Raw genomic sequence first — 26,530 nt, 5'->3', positions numbered from 1 at the left:
ACGTCTGTTGCATTTTTCTTGAGCACCAAGCACAGTGTCCGCCCCCTCACCAGAACTCTCTTTTCCTGCACCTTCTTTTCCAAGCATATGCCTGACTTCCAGGGTCCTAAGGCCTGACCCTGGCTCCCTGCCAGCTTCGGCTCCCTCCTCGCAACGCTACTCCTGGACTTCAGCCACACCTAACGACCTGAACAACAACTACAAGGTCCAGCCACCACCAACCTGAGGCACACAGGCTCCCTTCTGCCCATCTGCCTGCTGCCCCTCAAGGACACCCCCCCAGTTCTCCTCTAAGCTGACTGTGCAGAAAGTGACGCTCCCATTACCTTGCTGTACGCTCTTTATTAACTGTCCCTACCCTGGACAGACATAGGGCTGCCTTCCCTCCTGCTGGCACCACCACATCATGCTGGCACCCGCCTATCTGCCTCTCCCTGGCAACTGAGGAGACCAGGACAGCCAGTGGGAGACCTGCGGGAAGGAGGAGGGCGCTGGGCTAGTTCTCCTCCCTCTCTGCTTCTCCTCCAGCCTGGGGTGAAGGTAGCTTCCTGCTGCCATTACTGTCCGGTGGCCTGACTTCTCCTGACACCTTCACAGCCAATGCCGCCTCACCTCCTCCCCCTGCACTTCCTGGAATGGGCTCTGCTGTCAGTCCCATTCTCTCTCACAATCTATACTTAGCAGTATTATTTAGGGGAGACTGTATCTTACTCATTTTTCTACAGAAAGACTGTAGAGTGCCTAAATATTGAATTGAGTCACTTAAAATATTATAAATTTGATTCAGAAAATGTTATTTTTCCAAGGATGGGTTTATTTCAAAATTGTAAAGATTTATATATTATTTTTATTACATATAGTAAGCAATTTTTAGCTTAAAATAAGAAGTTTCACATTTAAAGTAAAAAAAAAAAAAAGTCTTAAAAATGCAGACATTTTTTAAAAGCCAAAAAAGCTGAATTATCTTGCAGCACAGGTCTACCCTTAAATATTCACATTTCAAAGCTGTTTTGAAAAGACTTAAAGATTGGCTAAAAATAATTTACGACTGGCAGTGATTAAAAATCTCCTTTGGAAAAGCGTATTAATGACACATCATGAATTTAAAGTTACAAGCATTTAACGGTTTAATCAAGCATGTAGTTTTTACCAGTATACAAAATGAGACTTAGTACAAAACGGTCTTCAACTGTCACTTCAGTTGTTTCTGGAGTATTTTATGGGGAAAAGCAAACTTCACCAAACACAGAGTATCAACATTCGAGTGCTCTTTTCCACGAGTTTCTGATTTTCAACTTAGGAGAGAAGAACAGCATTTAATAACTGCATCCCTGGTGGAAAAAAAGAGGGAAAAAAACAGAATATAATATTCCTCAAGAGCAAAGTTGCAGAAAATGTTCCTGCTAAGCCACCGTTTTTAACAGAACTCAGTGGATGCTCCAGCACACTTTCTGATTAATAAAAACTTTGTTCAGTATCATTTAAGATTAAGAGCTGAGACGTGAAAATATTTTGCTAACTTTTGACATGGTATTTATCTTAAGAAATTTTTACTGGCACATACACTGATCTCAACACAAAGAAATAAGTTTAAATACCAAAAATAACCCAACAAAAGATCTAACTTTTTTCTTTTTGAGAGAGGTTCTTGCTCTGTCTTCCAGGCTAAGTGCAGTGGCGTGAGCAGATCCTCCCACCTCAGCCTCCCAAGGAACTGGGACTGTAGGGCACGCCACCATGCTAATTTTTTTTTTTTTTTGGTACAGACAGGATCTTGCTCTGATGCCCAGGCTGGTCTCAAACTCCTGGGCTCAAGCCATCCACCCATCTCAGCCTCCCAAAATGCTGGGATTACAGGCATGAGCCACCACACCCAGCACAAAGATTTAATTTTTTAAAAGAACTAGGCCAGGCAAGGTGGCTCATGCCTGTAAGGCGGGTAGATCACTTGAGGTCAGGAGTTCGAGGCCAGCCTGGCCAATGTGGTGAAACCCCATCTCTACTAAAAAATACAAAAATTAGCTGGGCATGGTAGCATGTGCCTGTAATCCCAGCTACTCAGGAGGCTGAGCCAGGAGAATCTCTTGAACCCGGGAGGCGGAGGTTGCAGTGAGCGGAGATCACGCCATTGCACTCCAGCCTGGGTGACAAAATGAGACTCCATCTCAAAAAAAAAAAAAAAAAAAAGACTAATGAACTGAGTTTTAATGACCTGAGTTTTAAAAGTGTAATGTTTATAACTGAATCCTCAGAATTAAAAAAAGATTAAAGTGTGACCTTTCATATTTTTTTCCAAAACTGTTATTACTTGATACTTTCATTAAAAAAGCTTTCACCCAGGCCATTAAAAATATCCACTAATAAAATTCTTATAGGCAAAATCTGTACATTGCTTATTGCTCTCAAGTGCAGGATCCTAAGTGTCTGGAGAGGCTGGTCATTTTCTTGAAGTCCTGCCATCTCTTCAGAGCCTCTTGTACAGGACATTATGTCTACAGGTCCTTTCCTTGGCACCAAGAAGTACTGGAGGTCTCCTTGCTCTAAAGCTCCGAGGCATGGTAAATTACCCGTGCACACTCTTGGTTAAGCAGTTTTCTCACCTGTGGCTGACTTTGTTTTGCTTTTTCTCCTTATAAGTATCTATCAGAATGAATCATATATTTGAAATGGAATAAAAATAAAATTTCTACCAATTTCCTTCATTGTTCATATTAATCAGACAATTTTGCTGTTTTTAAATATAGAACATATCTTTGAATTTCACAAACAGGCAAAGCTGTGCCTCACCAGAATCTTTTTCTAAATCGATCAGATTTAAAATTGGAACTCGTTTTGTTTTCTCCTCCACGGCTAAATAAATACATTTCTCTGGAAAAATATTTTAAAATGCCAGTTACCTCTTGACATACAACTGTTTTTGCTGACTAAAAATAAGCATTTATGTGCAAGCCCTCATTTTCCCAGTAACTTCCTTTTTTATTGAGATGGAGTCTGGCTCTCATCCAGGCTGGAGTGCAGGGGCACGAACTTGGCTCACTGCAACCTCTCCCTCCTGGGTTCAAGTGATTCTCCCACCTCAGCCTCCCGAGTAGCTGGGATTACAGGTGCGCACACCATGCCCAGCTAATTCTGTATTTTTTAATAGAAATGAGGTTTTGCCATGTTGGCCAGGCTGGTCTTGAACTCCTGACCTCAAGTGATCCTCCCAAACTGCTAGGATTACAGGCGTAAGCCACCGCACCCAGCCGTAACTTCCTTTTTTTAAGTAGAATTTGTTTTCCTGGAGTCTCTGTGTCCTATTTTCTGAACTCCTAAAGCCACGGGAGGGTCCAGAATCTCATCCACATTCCCTACTGCATGCCAGGCAGCAGGGCGGGAGGATACTCCCCACACAGCTGCTCCATGTCACCAAAATGTTTCCACACAGACATTAGCATGGCAAGCTTCTCTTCATCTCATTGAAAACATGTCTATTGCCGGGTGCGGTGGCTCCACGGTTGTAATTCCAGCACTTTGGGAGGCCAAGACAAAGTCAGGAGACTGAGACCATCCTGGACCACATGGTGAAACCCCGTCTCTACTAAAATACAAAAAAAATTAGCCGGGCATGGTAGTATGCGCCTGTAGTCCCAGCTACTTAGGAGGCTGAGGCGGGGGAATCTTGAACCTGAGAGTCAGAGATTTCAGTGAGCCGAAATCGCACCACTGCACTCCAGCCTGGCGACAGAGCGAGACTCCATCTCAAAAAAAAAAAAAGTTTATTTCCTTTCAGGAAATTAAGATCAACCAAAAAAAGTGTTTAAATAGTATTTTTATGTAAACATTACTTAAATTCATATATTTGCGTGAAGATAAGAACCAGAAACAAGACAGAATTCAAACAAGCTCACCTTGCATATGGGATGTACGACAGGCTATACCTGCAAGAAATATTCAAGCATGTTGAATCTTCATCTGAATGGTTTTTCTTTATGCCAAAAGGCCATGTCTAACTTTATAATAAATACAGCACCATGAGACTGTACAGTGGTTCTCAAAGTGTGACCCTGACCAGCAGTGAGAGTATCATCTGGGAACTTGTTAAAAATGTAAATTATTAGGCCCTACCTTAAACCTCCTAAATCACAAGCTTGCTTTAACAAGCAACCTGCACTTTAAACAAACTCTCTAGGTGATTCTGGTGCATGCTGAAGTCTGAGCTTCTTATAATAAAATAGAAACTGTACCAAAACTGATATTTATAGTCTCCTTTAGGGATAAATCAATTATTAGGTACAAATTAGGCAATAAAAGGCAAAATCCTAGAGAAAATAACCAAGAGATTAAATTTAGGTTTCTTCACATATCAATGAAAAAGAGTAAGGAACATTATATGGTTAATTTGAGATATAAAGAGATTTGCATTTAACATTCATCCATGTTTTACCTGTCAGTGGAAAGAGGGCCAAAAGAAAGGTGATCTCAAACTGGGTAACATCGAGTAAGAGGAATGTAAAATGGCAAAACCAGGAAGCAAACATTAGGAAGCAAGCAAGAGCTGCTCTGAAGGAAAAGGAAAAGGAAAAGCACTCTTGACTAACACGGAAGAGCGCAGGAGCTGTATGTAGGGCACGTTTAATCAACCGCCCAGATATTTATGGCCTTTATGCTGATGAACTCTTACAGTACGAGACACAAAAAGGCTAAGAGGAGGAGAGTCTGAGCAGGAACCAGAGCATGACTGAATATTCACAAAAGTGGAGTGGGAAAGGCAGTGCAGGTAAAGCATCTCTGATCTGAAATGCTTGGAACTAGAAATGTGTTGGATACTGGATTTTTCTGGATTTTTGGAATATCTGCATTACATTTACTGGTTATCAACCAAATCTGAGCATCATGTTAGCGTTCAAGAAGTTTCGGATTTTGGGCTGGGCATGGTGCCTCTCACACTTGTAATCCCAGCTACCTGAGAGGCTGAGGCACAAGAATCACTTGAACCCGGGAGGCAGAGGTTGCAGTGAGCCAAGATAATGCCACTGTACTCCAGCCTGGGTGACAGAGTGAGACTGTCTCAAAAAAAAAAAGAAAGAAGTTTGGATCCCGAAGCATTTTGGATTTGGGATGCTCAACCAGTAACTTCAGAAGTATTTAATCACTGCCAATTCAGAAGACATCTCCAGATATCACAGGGCCACGGAGTCAACATTAAGATAAATTCCAGCTTGTATTTATCCAGCAATAGAGTGGATAATGCAGGGAAACTCATCTTCCCTTGGTCTCCCCCTGTGATTTGGTCTCACTTTTATGTTTTCACATGGCATCACCTACTTTTCTTACTTCTTTCTCACATTAAAAAAAAGCAGAACATATCACTACGTAACTACACGAGCACAGCACCCCATACTTCTCCCTACCAGTACCACTGAGCCACGCTGTCAACTCCAACAGGACTCATCCCAGACCTCCCCTCCTCTGAGCCTGCAGGGCCTGTCTGGCTCCGAAACACCAGACGAAATGCTTGTCACATCTCAGGCAATTTTAACATTTTACTAGGATAAGGAAAGACTTACCAGGTCATTGACAAGAACTGCAATATGCAGAATAACACGGCCAGTCCCTTCTTATGCCACTAACAGCAGCAAAAACAGAGGAATTATGAGTTTCAAAGTTTTAAAACAACTTTCTCAATCAAACTTAATTCTTCTCTTTCAAAAATGTAGATGGCTCCATTTATCTTCTTTATTAAATTTTAGTGTGATAAATTTAAGATACAGTTGATCTGAAACTTTAGAATCCATAAAATAATTTCCTTTCTAAAACTATATCCATTAATTTAAATATTGCAAAATATGTGACTTTAAATAAATGTTACTGAAACAATCGTGCATAGGCTGAAAACATTAAACTTTTAAAGGTGGTTAGGTCTTTAAAGTCAATGTTAACTTATAGAATCAACACTTAAAATCCCCCTGAGATCTGTATGCCCTATGTGAAATTTACTTATTTTACTCATGCCTATTTGCTCCCTGAGTGACATTTTGAAGGAAAATTGTATTTTATTGTGATCTTCTGGAATAATATAATCAGTTTCCATGGTTGTTTTAAAAGATCTATTTTGAGAATTCCTTGTCCATCAGTGCTTTTTTATTTATTTATCTTCAATCTACTGTTTATAAGTAAACAGGCAATTCCAAAACCAAAAATCAATGTTCTATAGAGATGTGCAAGAATATTATTTTATCATTAAGAAATGACATGTAAATCAATCTCATATAACTAAAGTTCTGTCCTTACATCACCAAAATAAAAAAAAACCTGGAATATTTCTGATAGAATATGTCTAAACTATCTACCCTTTCTTCTTTAAAATGGGACTTTTCTTGTTGATAGTTCAAGAACTGCTTCAAACCCTTTTGGGAAATAGGTTGAGTACAATAAAAAAATATGATGTAGAATCAGGAAGTCAAAAAGCAAACGGAATTGTAACATTGTGACTTCTTTAAAGGCTAGTGAAGAGCTGTTAACCTTCTCCACAGGGTAGGAGGAGGATTTCAGTTCCTCTGTCTCTCTGTTGTTACTATCTGTGTTTTCTGGCCTTCTCCATTGGTTTTACACCTTGCTACTTGCAGCGCACTTGGCCTCACCACTGCAGAGTCACAGTGCACCCCTGCAGCATCATGAGGGAGAGAGCACAGCCCCTGAGCGAGGGCCCCTCACCACACAGGGCACTGTCAGAGGAGCCAACCGGGCCCACAAGCAGGTGAGCTCTTGGGCACACGTGTGTGTTTATTAACGACCTCTATGCTGTAGACAGCAGCATCTATGGCACATTTAGCCACTAGCTGGATGGGTGAGCAAGTGTGCACATGTGGGTTTACTGACTACCTCTACGCTGTAGACAGTAGAATCTATGGCACTTTTAGCCACTAGCTGGACGATAACATGTCAAATTTTAGGAATACCTAATCTTTAGAGAGTTTTAAAAAAACCAGATGAGCTATTTTAAGATGTGTCATCACGGTGTGATGACACTTCAGCTGGGGAGGGGGCACACAGTTAACTGAAAGCCAGTAGGGCTGGCATAACTTACCCAAAGAGCAGCACACAGGGTAAATATGAAACACAACTACAAGGGAAGAAAGAGTAGATTATAAATTTGAGATCCTTTCAAAAGCCTAATAGAAATGCATAAACTATTCTACATTCATTTGCATAGGTAATATACTATAGAACAAAAGTAAGAATACAGCTGACTAGTTTTATTTACATTTTCTGTAAGTATTACTTTAAAGTCTACAACTGCAATATTCCTTGGCAAATTGGAAGCACCTGATAATTTACTCTGTTAAGTAAACTGAAAGATGATCATTCCTCATCCCTGTGAAAGCAAGTAGGCACAGGAGTGAACGTGAGAGGTGGGCGGTGTGGTGTTGGAAAGACCTAAAGAGATCCCAGCTCTAACGCCTGCTATCTGAGGGTCCTTGGTGAAGTCAGTGGACTTGTCTAAACCTGTTTTCTTCTCTTTAAAATGAGGAGAGTTCCTACCTACATGCTTTAAAGGGCTGTTGTAATGAATAAGGTAGAGTGCATCCATGATGGGCTTGAGCTAGAAGCTGGCACGTGCAAGGCTCTACGTGACAGAGCCTCTTCACCACCATTACTAGGCATGATCTTATGTGGGCAGCAAATCAAACCAATCGAAGTGCTCCACCTTGGGAAATGTCTCATATGTTCAAACGCTCCCACATTCTCTCAATTTGATGTGTATTTTTGTAAGGTACAGTATGTTACTGAAAAGGCTGAGGGATAAGTGCCAGGATTTCTTAAACAAAACTAATCTAACTAAAATCTTCGTGGAATATAAACTACTTATATTCTAACAGTGAAATATAATTTCTTCGTAAGCTAAAGTTAAATGTTTATATATATGTTGTTACATATGCTATTATAGTAAATTCAAAATAACTGGAGATTATAAAAGTAAGAAAATAAGAAGTTGAAGGCCGGGCGCGGTGGCTCAAGCCTGTAATCCCAGCACTTTGGGAGGCCGAGACGGGTGGATCACGAGGTCAGGAGATCGAGACCATCCTGGCTAACCTGGTGAAACCCCGTCTCTACTAAAAAATACAAAAAACTAGCCGGGCGAGGTGGCGGGCGCCTGTAGTCCCAGCTACTCGGGAGGCTGAGGCAGGAGAATGGCGTAAACCCGGGAGGCGGAGCTTGCAGTGAGCTGAGATCCGGCCACTGCACTCCAGCCCGGGTGACAAAGCGAGAGACTCCGTCTCAAAAAAAAAAAAAAAAAAAAAAAAAAAAAAAAAAAAAAAAAGAAAATAAGAAGTTGAATACAGACATAATAAATAAAGCTAAAAATGATTCCTCTAGTGAGGAGATGGGAGAAGACTGCCAGGCAGATTAGAGTTAACAAACATTTCCTTGTAAATTAACATAGGTTAGCTGTGTTTGGAAAGCTCATGTTAATAGTTATATTGGTGATATTTAAATCCTTTAAATATCATAAATGCTTGAAGGCAAAAGAAATCCACAAGAGACACAGACCAGGTGAGTTAGGCGACAGAGGCAGGATGGAGAAGAGATTTGGGTCCCCCTCCTGCCCACAATACACGAAACGATGAACAGCTCAACACCCGGCATGTGTGAGAATGGAAACAACCTTTCTAGCCAAAGCGTAAACTCTAATCTACCGACCACCCGGGCTCAAGAAAACAAGAGCGATGACCTGAGAGCTGTGGACAGAACCCACAATGTAATGGAAGGCACATTTAAAGATACTGTTACGGGAGCCATATTGTTAGAATGTGTCAAGTCGGCACACAGGGAAGGGACAAAAGTCAGATGACAAATGATGCTAAATCTCCCTAAGAATATTCTAAGGACACAGAAGTATGGTGTCTATGGAGGTTGTTATGGAGGGTGTCTACGCCCACCCTCCAAAGGGTACAAACTAACAATCCCTTATGAAACCATCGGCAGGGCTTAAAAATGAAAGCACACTCGGCTCTAGGGTTCATTTAAATACACAGCTACACCATTCCATATACACAACAGAAGCAGGCTTTACCCAGCCAGTAGTCTTAGATAATACTGTACCATCTGAACTCTATAACACACAGGACATAATTTTTTATTTTTTTCTTTTTTAGACAGAGCTTCACTCTTGTTGGCCAGGCTGGAGTGCAATGGCACGATCTTGGCTCACTGCAACCTCCGCCTCCCACGTTCAAGCAATTCTCCTATCTCAGCCTCCCAAGTAGCTGGGATTACAGGCACATGCCACCGGGCTAATTTTTGTATTTTTAGTAGAGACGGGGTTTCATCATATTGGTCAGGTTGGTCTTGACCTCCTGTCCTCAGGTGATCCGGCCTCCTAAAGTGCTGGGGTTACAGGTGTGAGCCACCGTGCCCGGCCAGATATAATTATTACATCCAGCACAAGAAGTATACATACCTAAGAACAGACAATTATTCATAAAATAACAGTGCAAATACTTCAATAAAAGTTTTTAAAATGCACTATTTACTTACGAGCATAATAATTGTTGCAAGCAATCTTGTTGTTTCAAACATTTTCTTCAGTTGCTTCACAGGTCCCATTAAAAAGCATGTACTGTTTGAAACAAATAAAGTTTAACTGAGGTACAGGTCTACTAATTGATCTGGCTATGCAAAAATAAACTGCTTTTTTAAAAAAGAAACCCTGTTGGTTTATTTAGTTAACATCTCTCACTAAATCTGTTTTATTTTTTCCTTAACTTTATAAAGAAACTTCACAACTATTCCACTAGACATGCTATGGTCTAGGTGTCACACCATGGTGTGAAGGTGTCCTCTTCCAAATGTAGGTGTCCTCAGCGTGGTAGTGTGAAGGCCGGATTAGGCTGTGAAAACTCCTCTGAAAGGGATCAGAGGCACTTGGAGGAGAGGCTGCCCAGGGGTTGCTCTTTTCTGCCCTGGGAGGACACCGGGATCTTCCCCTTGGGGGATGCATCCATCAGCAGGAAACTAAGCCTGCCAGTGCCTTAACCTTGGACTTCAGGCCTCCAACTGTGAGAAAAATTTATCTTCTTCCTAAGTCACCCAGTCTACAGTATTCTGTTACTGCAGCACAAAAGAGACTAAGACAAATAACAACCCAAGGACGAGTCAAAGGTTCTCCAAGAGGGATTCTCATACTCCCAATCTAAAGTAGCCCTCAGTCACTACTGCCACACCCTATTTTAATTCTCTGCACAGCACCAATGCCATCCCATCTTTCTCTGGCTTATGATGTGAACATCTTCATTAAAATGTAAGCTCCACAAGAGCAAGGCCTAGAGTGCAGCAGCTCCAAGCCTGGGCTCCGGAGCCCACTGTCTGCAGGATTCCCACCTCAGCCATCATTTAGGTTCACTGCCATGGGCAGCACTGACCCCCCTGCTCTGTGCTATTATCTCCGGCTATAAACGGGGATGATAATACTGCCTACCTCACAAGCTCGCCGTAATACATATAAAACACTCAGAACAGTCCCACACAGTAAGTGCCCCACAAAGGCTGGCTATTCCTAGCACTAATACCGTCTGTTATGGGAGACGGTATGTAGCAGCAGTCAATACATATTTACTTAATACATGTAAATCTTGTGGCTGAATTTACAATATGTACAGAGCTACATAAACATCCTACTGGGAAAGTGCTTATTAGAAAGGTAAATTTGGTAGCAAGAGCAAACCAGATATTTTGAGAAGCCAAACGTACCTGGCTAACGCAGCAAGATTGCCGAGGGTATAAAACACTGCAAAAAGCTTTATGCCGCCCGGAAGCCACAGCAATCCAGTTCCCTAAGTTAAGATATTACAGTTATTTAAAAATAATTTTATGATTTTAATGGTTAAAATATAAATGTGCTACTGCAGTAATACAATACCAATATTATGTAAATACAAATGTTTAAATACAAATCTGCTTGTAGACAGTCTAGTCTGATTACACAGAAAAAACAGTTAATTTTCAATGTTATACACTAACTTGAATCTTCTTTCTATTTGCATTAGCATATATAAATGAGCCATAACAACACTTTCTTTGTGCTTATCAGTAAATCTCAGTCTATTTAAGTTAAATATTCATGCTAAATGTCAAGTATGAAAAGGTAATAAACATCTAGATTACTGATTTTCCAGATCTTTTAACACGCTGATAAATTTTTCTTAAATTACTTCAACTATCCACAAAACTCCCCAAAATATTAATTTCTACATATTTTCATTGATCTCTACCTTTATTTCAGTTCAATAAATACGTTCCACCAAAATAGTTTAACACGGATTTAGTAAAGGACATTCATTTTTGGTACTAAATGGAATTATTAGTCTAATACAAAATAAAAATTATTAAACAATATAAAGCCTTAACTCACAAGAATAGAAAAGAAAATGCCACATACGAAGCAGATGGCAAACCATTTCAATCTGGTGTTGAAACTAAGGGATGAGGCATCCAGGACCTTAATAAAAAATGGGAAAATTTAGAATATAATCTTAATTCACCACCAATCTGATTCTTTATCCTAAATTAAAGCAAAGTTTTAACACACAGTCTAAATCATTTATTTTGCAAGTCACAGTGTCATTTAAGAATACTAAGATTCCACGGTTGTTACGAGTAATATGACCAAGGTCTGGGTAGCAGATGATGCTGAGGAATAACCATTAATTTTGCTAAGTCTGATAATATGTTTCACAAAAGTCCTTATCTGTTAGGGACAGCCAATATACACCGATATGGATAAAATGACATATGAGATATATTATAAAATATACAAAGATTAAAAAAAATACGGGGGGCAGATACGCAGGCCAGGCAAAACACTGAAACTGTTGGGGCTGGGAAAGAGTTCACAGGTTCATGACTGGTTCTCTCAGCCTCTGTAGGATGAATTCCTTAGGCTCCCAGATGCAGAGTCTGAGGAGATACTTAGGCAGGAACTGCTCTCGGAAGCCTTTAAGAAGTGAGGGAAGTGGAATAGAGAAGCGGAAGGAACCAAGCAAGGACATGGTTTCACCCAGAGTGCAGGGTGGGCCCGCAGTGTCAACGCACTGCACTGCCAAGTCCTGCTGTGAGGCAGAGGCTGGCCTTCTAGACGCCACCTCCCTTCGGCCGGTCATTGGCTGCAGGCCGGGGGTGGAGTGGGGTGACTGCACCCCATAGAAGGTAGAGGACGCTGGCCACCTACAGGAGGCAGCCTGAGCAGCCCCAGCAGAGACCATCACAGCACACACCAGACGGTGCCCATTCTAAGCTCTTTCAATCCAAGCCATGAAAGCTTTGGGCCCCTCCTCCACCACTGTAAAAACGTACTGTGAAATGACCATTTATTCTAGAGCAACAGCATTCCTACATAGCACGCAAATTCTAGCCAAATTATGTGGGGAAAAGAGTAGAAATTACTGTGTCTACTTTCTACAGTATGATAACCCAGCAACAGTAGGTGCAATAAACACACTCAGATTACTAATTATACTATTAAAACATACTTTCCCAATAAGGCTAAAAAAAGTACATCGACAACAGCTGTGCAAGAAACTAGAAACACACAGTAAGGATTTATATTCCAAAATTTAAATTTCTAATTTATACTACCACATCCACTTAAATATAAGACTACATGCTTATATTTTCAAGAATAATGAAAAATACGAGAAAGTTCCATATGCAACAGCTCAAAACACATTTTGGTTACATTCCTTACCTCAAGAGATTAATCTGTGAATCCTTATGTAGCATGAAAAGCAGATAAAAATAACTAAGTATTCTGTAATGAAACATATATCACTCTTTAACACATTTTAAATGTTTTTTACGTTTTGTTTTAATTCACAGACATTCTTGTTTCCAGCAATGTCATCTGTTTACGGCAAAACTAAACACTTGATTTTAAACAAAGAGTCAACTTGCCTATAAAAACATCTAAATTTCATTCTTACTCATCAGGAAGAATACGAATACACACTAAGTATATTTTAACTACGCAGGCCAGAATAAACTGAAAAGACTGAACTACATAGTAAATGATCTGTTAAAAAAAAAAAAAAAAAAAGGAGACATGTTCATTAGCTTGATTTAACCACCCCACAAAGTATACATGTCAAAACATCGCGCTGTACACAATAAATGTATACAATCTTTACTTGTCAATTGAAAATGGAAAGAATAAACTAGTGATTTCTAAAGGTTAGTGTGAGTCCACAATGATGTGAGGATTTAGTGAGAGGAAAAAGCATCCATTTTTCCTTCTTTTACAAGTTCAAATCACCCCATTGTTCACAAGTTCAACGCTGGTTTTCAATAGCCAGTTTTTCTCTCAGCAATGCAACAGCATGGTTATTTGTATAAAAGTAGGTATTTTTTTCCTTTTATTGCCATCTTCCATGTACTGAACTTTAAAATGAAACAGCATGACAAATTATTTCCATTTGTAAACATGGAATATTCAATCCATAAGCAAATGATTTGTCTCAAGTCTTGCAAATTGTCCAGGATACAGAAACAAATACAGATTTCCTAACTGCTAACTGGGAAAACTGCGAAATGCTTCAACATGAAAGAAAACCTAGCAGTGCATCTTCCAACTAGGAGACAGAAGGAACCCTCACATCTGCTTATCACAAGCATTTTTTTTGAGACGGAGTCTCTGTTGCTTAGGCGTGATCTCAGCTCAAAGCAACCTCTGCCTCCCACAGTCAAGTGATTCTCCTACCTCAGCCTCCCAATTAGCTGGGACTACAGGTCCACGCCACCATGCCTAATTCTTTGCATTTTTAGTAGAAATGGGGTTTCACTATATTGGCCAGGCTGGTCTCAAACTCCTGACCTCATGTGATCACCCACCTCAGTCTCCCAAAGTGCTGGGATTATAGGCATGAGCCACAGCACCCAGCCTGCTTACCATAAGCATTCATATGCTGCTTAATTTTACCACCAATCAGGAGCAATCCCACCAAAACCAGCAACTTTGTTAATCTCTTAGTCTTAGAAAAGAAATAAAATTGCCACCTCTTTCTCTCCCAAAACCACCATCAATCATTTTACTTACCTGTTACCACAGCAAGGGGAAGCCAAGAGAATACAGGCCCTTCAGCAGGAACTGCTCTCCCTATTCCTGCCACAGTAAACACAGCACTGCTTGCAACTAGAACTTCATTAATTTTTTTAAAAAGCAGGTGAGAAACATAACAGAGGAAAATGTAGTCCTAGCAGCAACAACACGAAGGCTGAATGAGTGGCTCCCACAGCACAGCCGAAACCCACCCCTTCCGGTGACGGAGAAGCGGAGGAACAGCTCTAACCCATGCAGCGCCAGGAAACAGCACAGCCGGAAGGACCTGAGCCTTGCCCCTGGGCTTCTGCCATCTAAACACAGAAAACACTTGTGGCTTTCCACTAATGATGACACTGAACCCAGTATTCCTCCCACTCCTTTTTCAAAATACCAGTGGGTATAAAAAGACAAACTTGCGCAGACAAGTGAGAAAAAGAAACAGGCATCCGCAGACCCTCAGGCCCATTCCAGGCAGAACTGCCCGCTCCCCCAGTCGCCTGCTCCCCATACCGGATGCTGCGGTCCACACTTTTGAGAGCCACCTTTTCCTCCTCCTCATTCAGGACTCTTGATCAGGGGGCCGACCCAGATCCTTGCAGCATCTGGCATGGTTTCCACGTCCACATGGGCAGCCTGGCCTTTCTGTTTCTCATTCCCTAATCTCCACTGGCATTTCCCCTCCAGTCCCTGACCCAGCCCAGGGCAGTCTTTCTACCCGAAATTACACCATCGCCAAAATTCCGGTTGCCGCTCTCCGACCGCAGCAGGCTGGTTCCTTGGCTCCCACTGTGCTGACTCCTTGGCCTCCTGAACACCTCATCCCGCCCTTCTCCTTTTTTCAGTGGCTTCGACAGGACATTCCAATTCCCTTTCTGCTGCCTCCACCTGGTAACATCCCACCGGAGTGCAGCTTTCCCTCCTCCTGCTCCAGGAGGTGCTGAGCTGAGCTCTGCTGGGTGAAGTCAGGCACAGGGCAGGGGGGTCCTGAGTCGGTCCTCATCAGCACCCCACGGCCTGCACACTGCTACCTGGCAATCTAAGGCTTCTTGCTTTATCTCAACGTGCATTTTCCTCTAACCCACTTCGAACCTCCACTTCCTGCCCCACGCTTCCATTCTTAGCAGACAACTTCCCCTACTTCACACACAGAAACCCAAAGTCATCAGTGGGAACTCCCTCACCTTCCTGCTACCAAACCACCAAACCCACCCAGTAAGAACACCCATGCTCTCATCCTTTCCTGGTTCCCACAGAGCTGAGATCCACCTGTCCACCCTGCTTTACAGCCAACCCCTGACCTGCTCAGGAATTTATGCTAGTGGGCTTTTTCCTCTAGTGAATGTGTTCTCACTCTCTGAAACTGCGTCCATCAACTTTTAAATATGCTGAAACCCTTTCCATCTTAAACAGAAAGCGTACTTGACTTCACCTTCCAGCCTCTGTACACTCACACATCCATCCGTCCGTCCGTCCGTCCGTCCGTCCATCCATCCATCCATCCATCCATCCACTGACTGGCTCAATACTTACTGAGTGCCGCTATGTGCCTGTTCTAAGTGCTGGGTAAGGGATCTAGCTCCTGGTTAAAAATCTATGTGCTGGCTGCTACAACAAAAATACCATAGGCCAGGCACTGTGGCTCATGCCTGTAATCCTGGCACTTTGGGAGGCTGAGGCAGGTGGATCGCTTGAACCCAGTTCAAGACCAGCCTGGGCAACATGGCAAGACTCCCATCTCTGCAAAAAATACAAAAATTAGCCAGGTATGGGGGCACACACCTGTGGTGCCAGCTACTTGGGAGACCGAGGTGGGAGGATCACCTGAGCCCGAGAGTCAGAGGTTGCAGTGAGCCAAGATCACACCACTGCACTCCAGTCTAGGTCAGTCTCCCAAAGAGCCCAAACAGCTGCGGAAGCTCGTCATTGGAGGGCTGAGCTTTCACACAACTGATGAGAATCTGAGAAGCTAATCTGAGCAATGGGGGACGCTCATAGACTGTGTGGTCATGAGATCCAAGCACCTAGCGCTCTGGGGGCTTTGGCTTTGTCCTGTATGCCACTGTGAAGGAGGTGGATGCGCCATGAATGCAAGGCCACACGAGGTGGATGAAGAGCTGTGGAACCAAAGAGCTGTCTCAAGAGAAGATTCTCAAAGACCAGGTCCCCAGCTAACTGTGAAAAAGGTATTTGTTGGTGGCATTAAAGAACACACTGAAGAATATCGCCTAAGAGATCTTGAACAGTGTGGAAAAACTGGAGTGACTGAAATCATGACTGACAGAGGGAGTGCCAAGAAAAGGGGCTATGCCTTCGTAGCCTTTGACAACCAGGACTGTGCACAAGACTGTCACCCAGAAATACCACACTGTGTATGGCCACAACTGTGAAGTGAGGGAAGTCCTGTGAAAGCAAGAGACGGCTAGTGCGTCATCCAGCCAAAGAGGTCGAAGGGCCTCCGGAAACTTTGGTGGCGGTTGTGGAGGTGGTTTTGGCGGGAATGACAACTTCGGTCATGGAGGAAACTTCAGTGGTCGTGATGGCTTTGGTGGCAGCTGTCCACAGCCGTGGCGGTGGATGCAGTGACAGCAGGGATGGCTGTAATGGATTTCGTAATGATGGAATCAATTCTGGAGGTGGCAGAAGCTCCAATGATTTGGCAATTACCGTCTTCAAATTTTGGACCTATAAAGGGAGGAAACTTTGGAGGCAGAAGCTCTGACCCCTATGGTGGTGGAGAACAATACTTTGCCAAACTTTACAATACTTTACAAAACCGAGGTGGCTACAGTGGTACCAGTAGCAGCAGTAGCCATACACTGGCAGAAGATTTTAACCCATTTAGGCCTGAGGTTGTATTTTTCTGAATTTGAAAAATCAGACCTTGGCGATGACCTTGAACAGGAGAATATAAATATCTCCCACATGCTTAGCGTTCCAATAATGGAATACTAGGCATAAACAGGTTCAAAAAACCAAGGTGGCTATGGTGGTTCCAGTAGCAGCAGTAGCCATGGCACTGGCAGAAGATTTTAATCACTGCCAGGAAACAAAGCTTAGTAGGAGAGGAGAGCCAGAGAAGCGACAGGGAAGCTACAGGTTACAAGAGATTTGTGAACTCAGCCAAGCACAGTGGTGGCAGAGCCCAGCTGCTACAAAGAAGATACGTTTTAGACAACACTCAAGTGTATGAGCAAAAAACTCCAGGACTGTATTTGTGACTAATTTTATTAACAGGTTATTTTAGTTTCTGTTCTGTGGAAAGTACCAAGCATTCCAACAAAGGGTTTTAATGTAAATTTTTTTGTTTGCACTCATGCTGTTCAACACTGAATCAATGTGTCTTTTTTAAAACGTGCTGTGTAAAGTTAGTCTCCTCTGAAGCCATCTTGCTAAATTTGCCCCAAGAGTGTGAAGTCAGAATTCCTTCAGGGTGATGCCAGGTTCTACCTGGAAATTCTTCACAGTCTGCTTGGGTGGGGAAGCCATTGTCTTCAGTAAGCTCGGTGTAGCTGAACTGACAGTTACTGCTGTGACCTGAAGTTCACCACTAAAGGGGATCACCCAAGCAAAATCACAGAATTATCAGTTATAAAAACGATTGTTGGCCGGGCGCAGTGGCTCACGCCTGTAATCCCAGCACTTTGGGAGGCCGAGGCCTGTGCATCATGAGGTCATGAGATCGAGACCATCCTGGCTAACACGGTGAAACCCCGTCTCTCCAAAAACAAAAAACAAAAAAATTAGCCGGGCGCAGTGGCGGGCGACTGTGGTCCCAGCTACTCGGGAGGCTGAGGCAGGAGAATGGCGTAAACCTGGGGGGCAGAGCTTGCAGTGAGCTGAGATCACACCACTGTGCTCCAGCCTGGGCAACAGAGCGAGACTTGGTCTCAGAAAAAAAAAAGATTGTTGGCACATCCCATGCAATATATCTAAACTGAATAATGGTACTAGATAACATTATAGATGGGAATGAAGCTTGTATATCATCCATAATTGTATGTAGCTAATAAAACTATTTAATTCTCTTAAAAAAAAAACACTGTGGACTGGGGAGCTTATAAACAACAGACACTTATTTCTCACAGTTCTAGAGACTGGAAGTCCATGATCAAGCAGATTCGGCGTCTGGTGAGGCATCTCTGGTTCACAGATGACACCTTCTGAGTCCTCACACAGCGGAAAGGGCAATGCGTCCTTTATTTCCTCAACTTCCCAGGCTCAAGCAATCCTCCCACCGCAGCCTCCCATGTAGCTGGGACCACAGGCACACACCATCACGCTCAACTAATTTTTAAATTTTTTGTAGAGATGGGGTCTCGCCATGATGCCCAGACTGGTCTTGAACTCCTTGGCCCAAGCAATCCTCCTGCCTCAGGCTTCCAAAGTGCTGGGATTATAGTCATGAGCCACTGCATGTGGCCTGGGACCTCTATTAGGGCATGAAACCCATTCCTAATCACACCCCAAAGGCCCCTCCTCTTCATACCATCACACTGGGGATTAAGGGGGACACAGACATTCAGACCACAGCACTGTGAGTGATTCTGGGGCTGGCCACAGGCAATTACACAGGCTTTACCTGGCAGACCTCCCAGGGAAAGCTCCCTCTGCACGCCATACTCGGAACACAGTGCAGACTTGGGGCAGTGCAGCCCCTGGGGAGGTGCAGTCAAGGTCCCAGGCCTTTCGGCCCCCACACTTTTTCATGTAGTTCCCTTCCTAGCCCAGTGCCTTCTTTCCCAGGAATCTCTGATGTCGTGGGAGTGGACAGGACCCCCGGCTGGCACACGCCTGGCAGTGGTTGGGAAGTTCACCTTGACCATTCTAGCTTCACATGCCTCACCTGGCTGAAACCCTGCAGACACAAGTCACTTCCCTGTCCTTAATTCCAAGGGACATTTTCGAGACATCAGTATCCTTTCCAACTCAACAGCACAGGACACTTTGGCACTCCTTCCTGCTTGCAATGTTCTCTTCAACTCCCACATCCCACAGGCTCTCCTGACTCTCCTCCCGCCTCACTGGCTGCTCCTGCTGGGGGTCTCCTCTGCCACCTGAGCTCCCTCTACCTGGAAAGACAGTTTCCTCCTTGTGTTTCTCTACACTCTCCCACTACCCACCTCACCCACACCCACTACGGGAACAGTGAGGGAAGTAGATAAGGTAGGTATATTTACAATCTTCTAAGTGGGAGAGGCAGAGAGAGCTTAAATTGTATATTAGGCAATTTTCTCTTATTATCATCCTCCACGCGGTGATGTTTGAAGTGAAACATGATAAATTAATGCCATTTGTAAATATGAAATACTCAGTCAACAAGCAAATGGACTTGTCTCAACCCGTGTGCTATGGTCTGAGTGTCTGCTGAAATCCTCAGCCCCACGGTGATGGTGCTGGAAGATGGCCCTTCAGGAGATGATCAGGTCATGGGGGTGGAGTCCTCATCAATGGGATCCATGCCCTAATAAGACGAGAAAGAGACTAAAGCTGTCTGTTCTCTGCCATGTCAAGATGTAAACAGAGGCAACAGTGTGACACCAGGAAGCGGGGAGGGGCTCACCAAGAACCCATGAGCACACCTTGATCTCTGACTTCCGGCCTCCAAACCCGTAAGAAATAAATTTCTGTTGCTTACAAATCACCAAGTCTAAGGTATTTTGTTACAGCAGGCTGAATGGACTAAGACATCTCACAAAGTGTCAGCAGGGGTTAGTAGGGGCTCTCACAAGAGAACTCTGTAGAATGTTCCTGCCATTCTTGTCATCTAACTCCCAACAAGTACCTTATGCCAATGCCCTCACCTCTCCTTGGTAGTTACCCAAATCCAAACAACTCACTCCTCTGTTTGCTCAACAAGTAGTTATGAACAGCTATTAGACGTCAGGTACTTGGTAGGTTCTACATACACAGAAGGGAATAAGACAGAACGTAGTGCACTTACATTCAGATGGGGGAAAATGGGCAATAAACTAATAAGGCAGGTTCTACTAAGGACATAAATAGGGGCAGCGTAACTGGGTCAGGAAGGGCCTCTCTAAAGAGGTGACCAAATAAAGACATCAGGAAGTGACCAATCCAACTCTGAAAAGAGCCAGGAAGGGGCATTCCAGAAAAAAGAAATGCAATGCCAAGTCTCCCAGGCAGAAGAAAATGCTCCAACTGAGGAGGAGAAAGAGGGCCGGGCAATGCAAGCACTGGGGAGAGGGCAGGGAGGCAGGCCAACAAGCAGTGAAGGGCTGAGAGACCAAGGGAGGGATCTGGATTTTATTCAGGTGCTGCAGGAAGTCACCGAAGGATGTGATCAAGGGAGGAATATGATCAACTCTAAGATCTGGCTCAACATCTCTCCCTCCTTGACTTCTTCCCAGACATCTCAAAAGAGGTGTCCCAGAACTCTGGCTACCGTGCCTCTCCCCTGGGCTCAAAGCACCTCCACAGGAGGGCGACACAGCCTGGATGTCAGCATGCTCCCCTATGACCTTCACTGCCTCACCCAACTCCTCAACTGGCCGAGAACCATCCCTGTCAAGACCCAATTCCAACGTGCCCACTATCCTGGTTACGTCTTGCTGCACAAGAAGGGCAACACTCTCAGGTCATCCCTCACCCCATTCAGGTCTGTGCACCTTTAATCCCATCTCGTCTCCTATCCATCTCCAAAAACTAACAGCAAACCTCCCTATGTCCTCACCCTCTTCTCTGAGGATCCTCTCACCTTCCTGCTAGGTTTGAAATTTAGTCTCCAGGGCCAGGGCTCTCCCCTGCGAATTCTGCACCACTTGGACAGCAGTGAGCCAGGTGTCTTCCCTCCTCACTGCCACTTCCTGCCCCTTCCTCCTCCCTAGAGACACTTGCTTTCCAAGTCACTCCTCAATAGCCCCCTAGCAACAATCCCCTCTTGCCTGCACCATCATTTTCCCCTTTCCCGGACCATTCCCAAAGCACAGAAACATCCAGTATTTTCCTTGGGAAAATGACATGTTCCCCAACCTCACTGCATCCTTCAACTACCACCCACTTCTTTGCTCCACAGGAAAAATCACTGAGATGCCCATACTGATTCCAACTTCTTTCTATTCTCCCCTGACTTCAATCAGGCCTCTGTCCCCATCCAGCCACCAAGACTGCTCTCGTGGAAGTGACAACTGATAACCTCCACAGGTAACCTGCTCTTAACTTCTGAAACCCATTAACAATACTGGGTCCCCTCCCCTTCCTAAAGCACTCTCTTCCCTCACTTTCTGGGGCATCCTTCTCTCTGGGTTCTCCTCCTCCTCCTCTTGCCGATCCTCTCAGCTGTCTTTGCTGGCTGCTACTCATCCTCTAAACCTCTACACACCAGAGAAAACCAGAGGTCAAACCTTGGATCTCATCTGTTTTCTACTTGACGATCTCATCTCTCTCCTATTTCCTCCCACAAACTCTACAGTCTTATGTCCAACTGCTTTCCTGACATCTCCACTTGGATGCTACCTGGATCTCAGACCTCACATCCACACTGAAATGATTTTCCTCCCTGAACCTGCTCCTCCCACATTCATTTAATGGCAACTCCACTTCTCAAGATGCTTAGGTCGAACGCATGAGGCATCCTTGCCTCCTCTCACTCACACATCCAATCCGTCAACAGTGAGGCCTGCTGGCTGCACACTCAGACCATTTACAGAATCTGATCACTTTTTTGTTTTTTAAACAGGCTTTTTCGCTTTTTAAACCACTTGTATCACTGATTTGAGCCACAGTCATCTCTTGCCAGGACAACTGTACTTGTCTCCAGCCCAGTCTCTGGGCTTCTAACCTTGCCTCTACAGTTTGTTCTCCACAGAGCAGCCAGAGTGATCTTTTAAAATCCAAGTCGGTCACACCACCACTCTACTCAAAACCCAAAGGCTTCCTATCACACTCAAGAGTAAAGCTAAAATCCTTTCCATGGCCTATGAGAACCCCCACAATTGAAAATCCCCCTTCCTGCCTCACCTTCTCTCCTACAATTGTCCCTCTTCTCTGCCCTGCTGCTAGAGCCCCTCTGGCCTCCTTACTGGCCCTGAACATGCTGACCACACTCCACTCGGGACTCTGTATCTGCAGGGCCCTCTGCCTTGGAGGCCCTTATTCACAGGACGCTCAGACATCCCAGCAGCTCTTCTGAGCTGTGCACACATGGCTCCCTGGCACGAAGGCCTTATCTAATACGGCAACCTCAACCTCCTCAATCTGCTCTGACTTTTTCTATGGCTGTCTGACACATTATACACTTACTTGTTTATTCATTGTTTCCTCCAATTAAAATTTAAGTTCCATGTGAAGGAGGTATTTGCACTGGTCACTTGTTATTAACACATGCATCTTGAACAATGTCAAACATATGCAGGAACTTGAATATTTGTTAATGAATGATCACCTCCTCTGAACTCGCAGCACTTGTCTATACAGCCAGTCACTCTAATCTTTGATTACTTCTCCACGTATCTTTTCTCCCCTCTAGACAGTGGGCTCAAGATAAGTGATATTACCTTCGCATCTCCAAAGTTTAGAGTAGCACTGTCCAATAGAATTTTCTGCAATGCAAATGTTCTATATCTTCACTGTTCAATACACTAGCCTTTAACCACATGTGTCTACAGAACATGTGAAATGTGGTTGCTGTGACTAAGGAACTGAATGTTAAATTTTATTTAATTTTAATTAATTTAAATTTAATTGCTCCAGGCACTGTGGCTCAAGCCTGTCATTCCAACACTTTGGGAGGTCAAGGTGGGCGGATCACTTGAGGTCAGGAGTTCGAGACCAGCCGGACCAACATGGTGAAAGCCCCATCTCTACTAAAAATACAAAATAATTAGCAGGGTGTGGCGGCAGGTGCCTGTAATCCCAGCTACTCAGGAGGCTGAGGGAGGAGAATTGCTTGAATCTGGGAGATAGAGGTTGCAGTGAGTCGAGATGCACTCCAGCCTGGGCGACAAAGCAAGACTCTATCTCAAAAAAAAAAAAACCAAAAAAAAAAATTAATTGGCCACATGTGGCTGTGGTAATGTACAGAGTTACAGAGCGCAATGAGAACAGATACTTGTCTTACACTCTCTGAACCCAAAACTCTAGCCCAGAACTCTGCCCACAAGAAGTGCTGAGTAAGTATAATGACAAGGAAGTCAGGAAGAGACAAACAGAAGAGCCTTATGAAATACAATTTTAAATGTCCAACTTCTGTGACAGCGCACAATAATACGCAATATAATCTCAAGCAATAACAAAAATACCTATACCGCAGTTCCTGCTCCACTGCTACTTTGAACCTTCTTACCTTCTCGCTGGTAAGGCGCAGACACAAGGGCTTTTATTAAGAAAGGAAAAAAAATTCTTACCAGGACTCACTGCCTTAACAGAAAATGTTTAATTCAATATAATTTCACTTATCAATGTCCTGTTTATTTTTCCTCCAGTCTCCCTATTTCCAAAAGACCAACCTCCTACACACACACACACATAGTACCTCCTTTACCTCCAGAGACAAACAGATGCAACAAGCTTTAGGGTCTCGGCTCACTGCAGCTCGCAGGATAAATGCCCTGCATAGCTACTTACGCTGCATAGCCCGAGGCCAAACCCCGCACTAGGCTCAGAAAACCAAATAGGGTGTGGGAGCGATGGATTATTTGGGAGAGTGAGGGCAGGCGTTGGTGGGTTCTTGAGAGTCAGAGACCAGATGGAAGAGTTGGAGGGTGGGTCTCAAAGGGGGTTTATGTAGACCCCATGGAAAACAGGAAGGTTCTCAAATTCTCCCCAGGAAGCAGACGGAGCCCTCCTAAATCAACCGGCCGAGCAGAGGAAGCCCAGACCCCCGGCCTCGCACCCACCCTACCCGCCCGGCCGGTCCTCACTGCGGCCGGGGCCGGCGGGCAGCCCCGGGACTGGACGAGGGCGCGGGTTTTCTACCTGCGTGGTCAGGCCCTGCTCCTCGTCGTCCTGGCCGCTCAGGACCCGCCGCAGCTTCTCCATGGCCCCGTTCCAGGGCCGTAGCGCCCGGCACTCTGTTGCCGGCCGCTGACGCCCACCAGGAAACCCCGAACCCGAATCCCACAGAGCAGCCGGAAGTCCGGTCCTGCACACTTCCGGCTCGTCAGCGCTGCCAGGGCGGCCGCCGTAGCAATGCGCGCATGCTCACCAGCGTGTCCTTCTGGCCTGGACGTGGTCCTTCAAGTCTGCGTAGTGGCAGGTGATGGTGGGGCTGTCCCTTCCCACTGTCCGCGAGGTGCGGGGTGGCAACGCGCGGGGACACAGCGTGGGTATGGGCCCCCTGCCCACAGCTGGCGCACAGCCATGAAGGTAGACCTGACCGGGGCACGACCAGTGAACCCTGCAGACCCGGCGTCCTCCGGACCCCGCGAGGGGCCCTGCTGGGCGGGTCCGCGGCCCCGAATGCGCCTTTCCTCGCCGGGAATCGGGGAGCGGAGGGCTTCTGGGGGCAGGTGGCCGTGCTCCGACGAGCGCCCCGCCACCCACGAGGGGGCTCTGGGGGCGTCGCCAGCCCTCCCAGCTGGGTCTCCTCATCCGGAGACACAAACGCCTGCCTCAGGATTAAAGCGAGGAACTGTATTTCAGACCGTCTCAGGAGAAGTAGCAGGAGGCTGCCTCACTCCTTTGCCCTTGTGAGAGCTGTTTCTTTACTCAGTTCCCTGGTCAGCTAGGAGTTTGAAAGAGTGAAATCTTATAAAAGGAATAGCTAATGCAACCCATTTTTCTAGTTTTGCGTAAACAGACCGTTGAACAAGCGTTCACTGTTCTCCGGCTCGTGCTGGATGAACAAACACTAACAGAGGGGGAAGTGGCATTTTTTTCTCTCATTTTCCACCATGCTAAGAGATTAAAAATCAGGGCTGCCTAATATGGGCTCCAGAAGTCATTAAGTGATAAGTTTTGCTCTGTTTGCTTCTAGGCTTGGTAAGATGGTAATGAGAATGTCTATTATTTTGTTTAACTACTTTGGCCACTCTACTTCCTCCCTAAAATCTTTCAACTAAAAGGTGGATCCTCAGAAAGGTTTATTGTCCATCCTACTGCCTCAGTAGAAATTTTATCTAAACTCATTTAGATGAAAACAAATACCACAGGAACCTTAGGAAAGCAAGTCGCGCCTTCTTGTGATAAAAGTCTTAATGCTCAGCATCCTTATCCTTTAGGCAGAAGATACTTCTATGTGGCCTATTCATGCTAACATGTCAAGTCTTATCCTTATGTCCTTAATTTTAAAAGGTCAGAAAGTAGATTGTAAGATCTATAGAAAACTCTATGCTTCTACTGAATAAGTCATAGAGTGTATCTGTTACAGGAAAGGGGTCCGGATCCATACCCCAAAAGAGAGTTCTTGGATCTTAAGCAAGAAAATATTCAGGGCAAGTGAAAGCAAGTTTATTAAGAAAGGAGAGGAACATCGGGAGGCTGAGGCAGAGAATTGCTTGAACCCGGGAGGCAGAGCTTGCAGTGAACCCAGATCGCGCCACTGCACTCCAACCGGGAGACAGAGTGAGACTCTGTCTCAAAAAAAAAAAAAAAAAGTGGAGGAACAAAATAGCTACTCCACAGGCAGAACAAGGCTGTCTATTACCAGGGCTGCTGGTTGCCTATTTTTATGGTTATTTCTTGATGATATGCTAAACAAGGGGCAGATTATTCATGCCTCCCCTTTTTAGACCATGTAGGGTAACTTCTTGATGTTGCCATGGCATTTGTTAACTGCCATGGCGCTAGTGGGCGTGTAGCAGTGAGAACTCGACTAGAGGTCTCTCTCGTTATCTTGGTTTTGGTGGGGTTTGGCCGGTTTCTTTACTGCAACCTCTTTCATCAGCAAGGTCTTTATGAGCTGTATCTTGTGCTGACCTCCTGTCTTATCCTGTGTCTTAGAATGCCTTAACTGTCTGGGAATGCAGCTCAGTAGGTCTCAACCTCATTTTAGCCAGCCGCTATTCAGGATGGGGTGCTCTGGTTAGCACGTCTGACATAACTGCTTTCAAGATTTTCAAGTATAGGCCGGGGACGATGGCTCATTCCTGTAATCCCAGCACTTTGGGAGGCAAAGATGGGTGGATCACAAGGTCAGGAGTTTGAGACCAGCCTGGCCAATATGGTGAAACCCCACCTCTACCAAAAATACAAAAATTAGATGGTTGTGGTGGCGGGTGCCTGTCTCAGCTACTCGGGAAGCTGACAAGAGAATCCCTTAGAACCCGGGAGGCGGAGGTTGCAGTGAGCCGAGATCGCTCCATTGCACTCCATCCTGGGTGACAGAGTAAGACTGTGTCTCAAAAAACAAACAAAAAACCTTACTTCCTAGCTTTTCCTGCTTCCTGGCCACAGTTTTTTCAAGAGCCAATGACTCTCCTGAACACAAGGCAGCCCAGGCACAAAATTGTTGGGGCGATCAGCCCCAACACAAGGTCGTGGGGGAGTCAAAGGACT

At 44.6% G+C, this 26,530-nt stretch overlaps 2 protein-coding genes across 12 annotated transcripts in view; one reads left to right on the top strand and one right to left on the bottom strand.

The window, feature by feature from the left end:
- Positions 1-793: 793 nt before the first annotated feature.
- On the bottom strand, positions 794-24,160 carry SFT2D1 (SFT2 domain containing 1). Of its 4 annotated transcripts, XM_005551458.4 has the most exons (8): positions 24,011-24,160; positions 11,396-11,482; positions 10,735-10,817; positions 9,523-9,604; positions 7,070-7,105; positions 5,550-5,608; positions 3,891-3,920; positions 794-1,331 (listed from the first exon to the last, which is right to left on the bottom strand). In XM_005551458.4, the coding sequence occupies exons 1-8, from the start codon at positions 24,071-24,073 to the stop codon at positions 1,292-1,294; spliced, it is 480 nt and encodes a 159-aa protein (XP_005551515.1). In that variant the 5' UTR covers positions 24,074-24,160; the 3' UTR covers positions 794-1,291. The 4 variants fall into 4 exon arrangements, with proteins under 4 accessions (XP_005551515.1, XP_073892870.1, XP_073892869.1 ...); XM_074036769.1 differs by lacking the exons at positions 5,550-5,608; positions 7,070-7,105; XM_074036768.1 differs by lacking the exons at positions 3,891-3,920; positions 5,550-5,608; positions 7,070-7,105.
- Positions 24,161-24,210: 50 nt separating this feature from the next.
- The window catches only part of LOC102125345 (uncharacterized), a 42,293-nt gene continuing 39,973 nt past the window's right edge, over positions 24,211-26,530 (top strand). For 5 of the 8 annotated variants that reach the window (XR_012433273.1, XR_012433268.1, XR_012433272.1 and 2 more), the window contains exon 1: positions 24,232-24,290. Coding sequence is in view for 2 of the 8 variants with exons in the window: in XM_074036767.1 (XP_073892868.1) it covers positions 24,224-24,723 (500 nt within the window). In the remaining 6 variants the exon portion in view is untranslated. Of the gene's footprint in view, positions 24,724-26,530 lie in introns of all 8 variants that reach the window. The other 3 variants (XM_074036767.1, XM_065543163.2, XR_012433269.1) reach the window with 2 other exon arrangements.

This window comes from Macaca fascicularis, chromosome 4 (assembly GCF_037993035.2).
Source record: "Macaca fascicularis isolate 582-1 chromosome 4, T2T-MFA8v1.1".
Lineage (NCBI taxonomy): Eukaryota > Metazoa > Chordata > Mammalia > Primates > Cercopithecidae > Macaca > Macaca fascicularis.
Note: the sequence above shows the minus strand (reverse complement) of the source record. Positions and strands in the feature narration are given on the sequence as shown.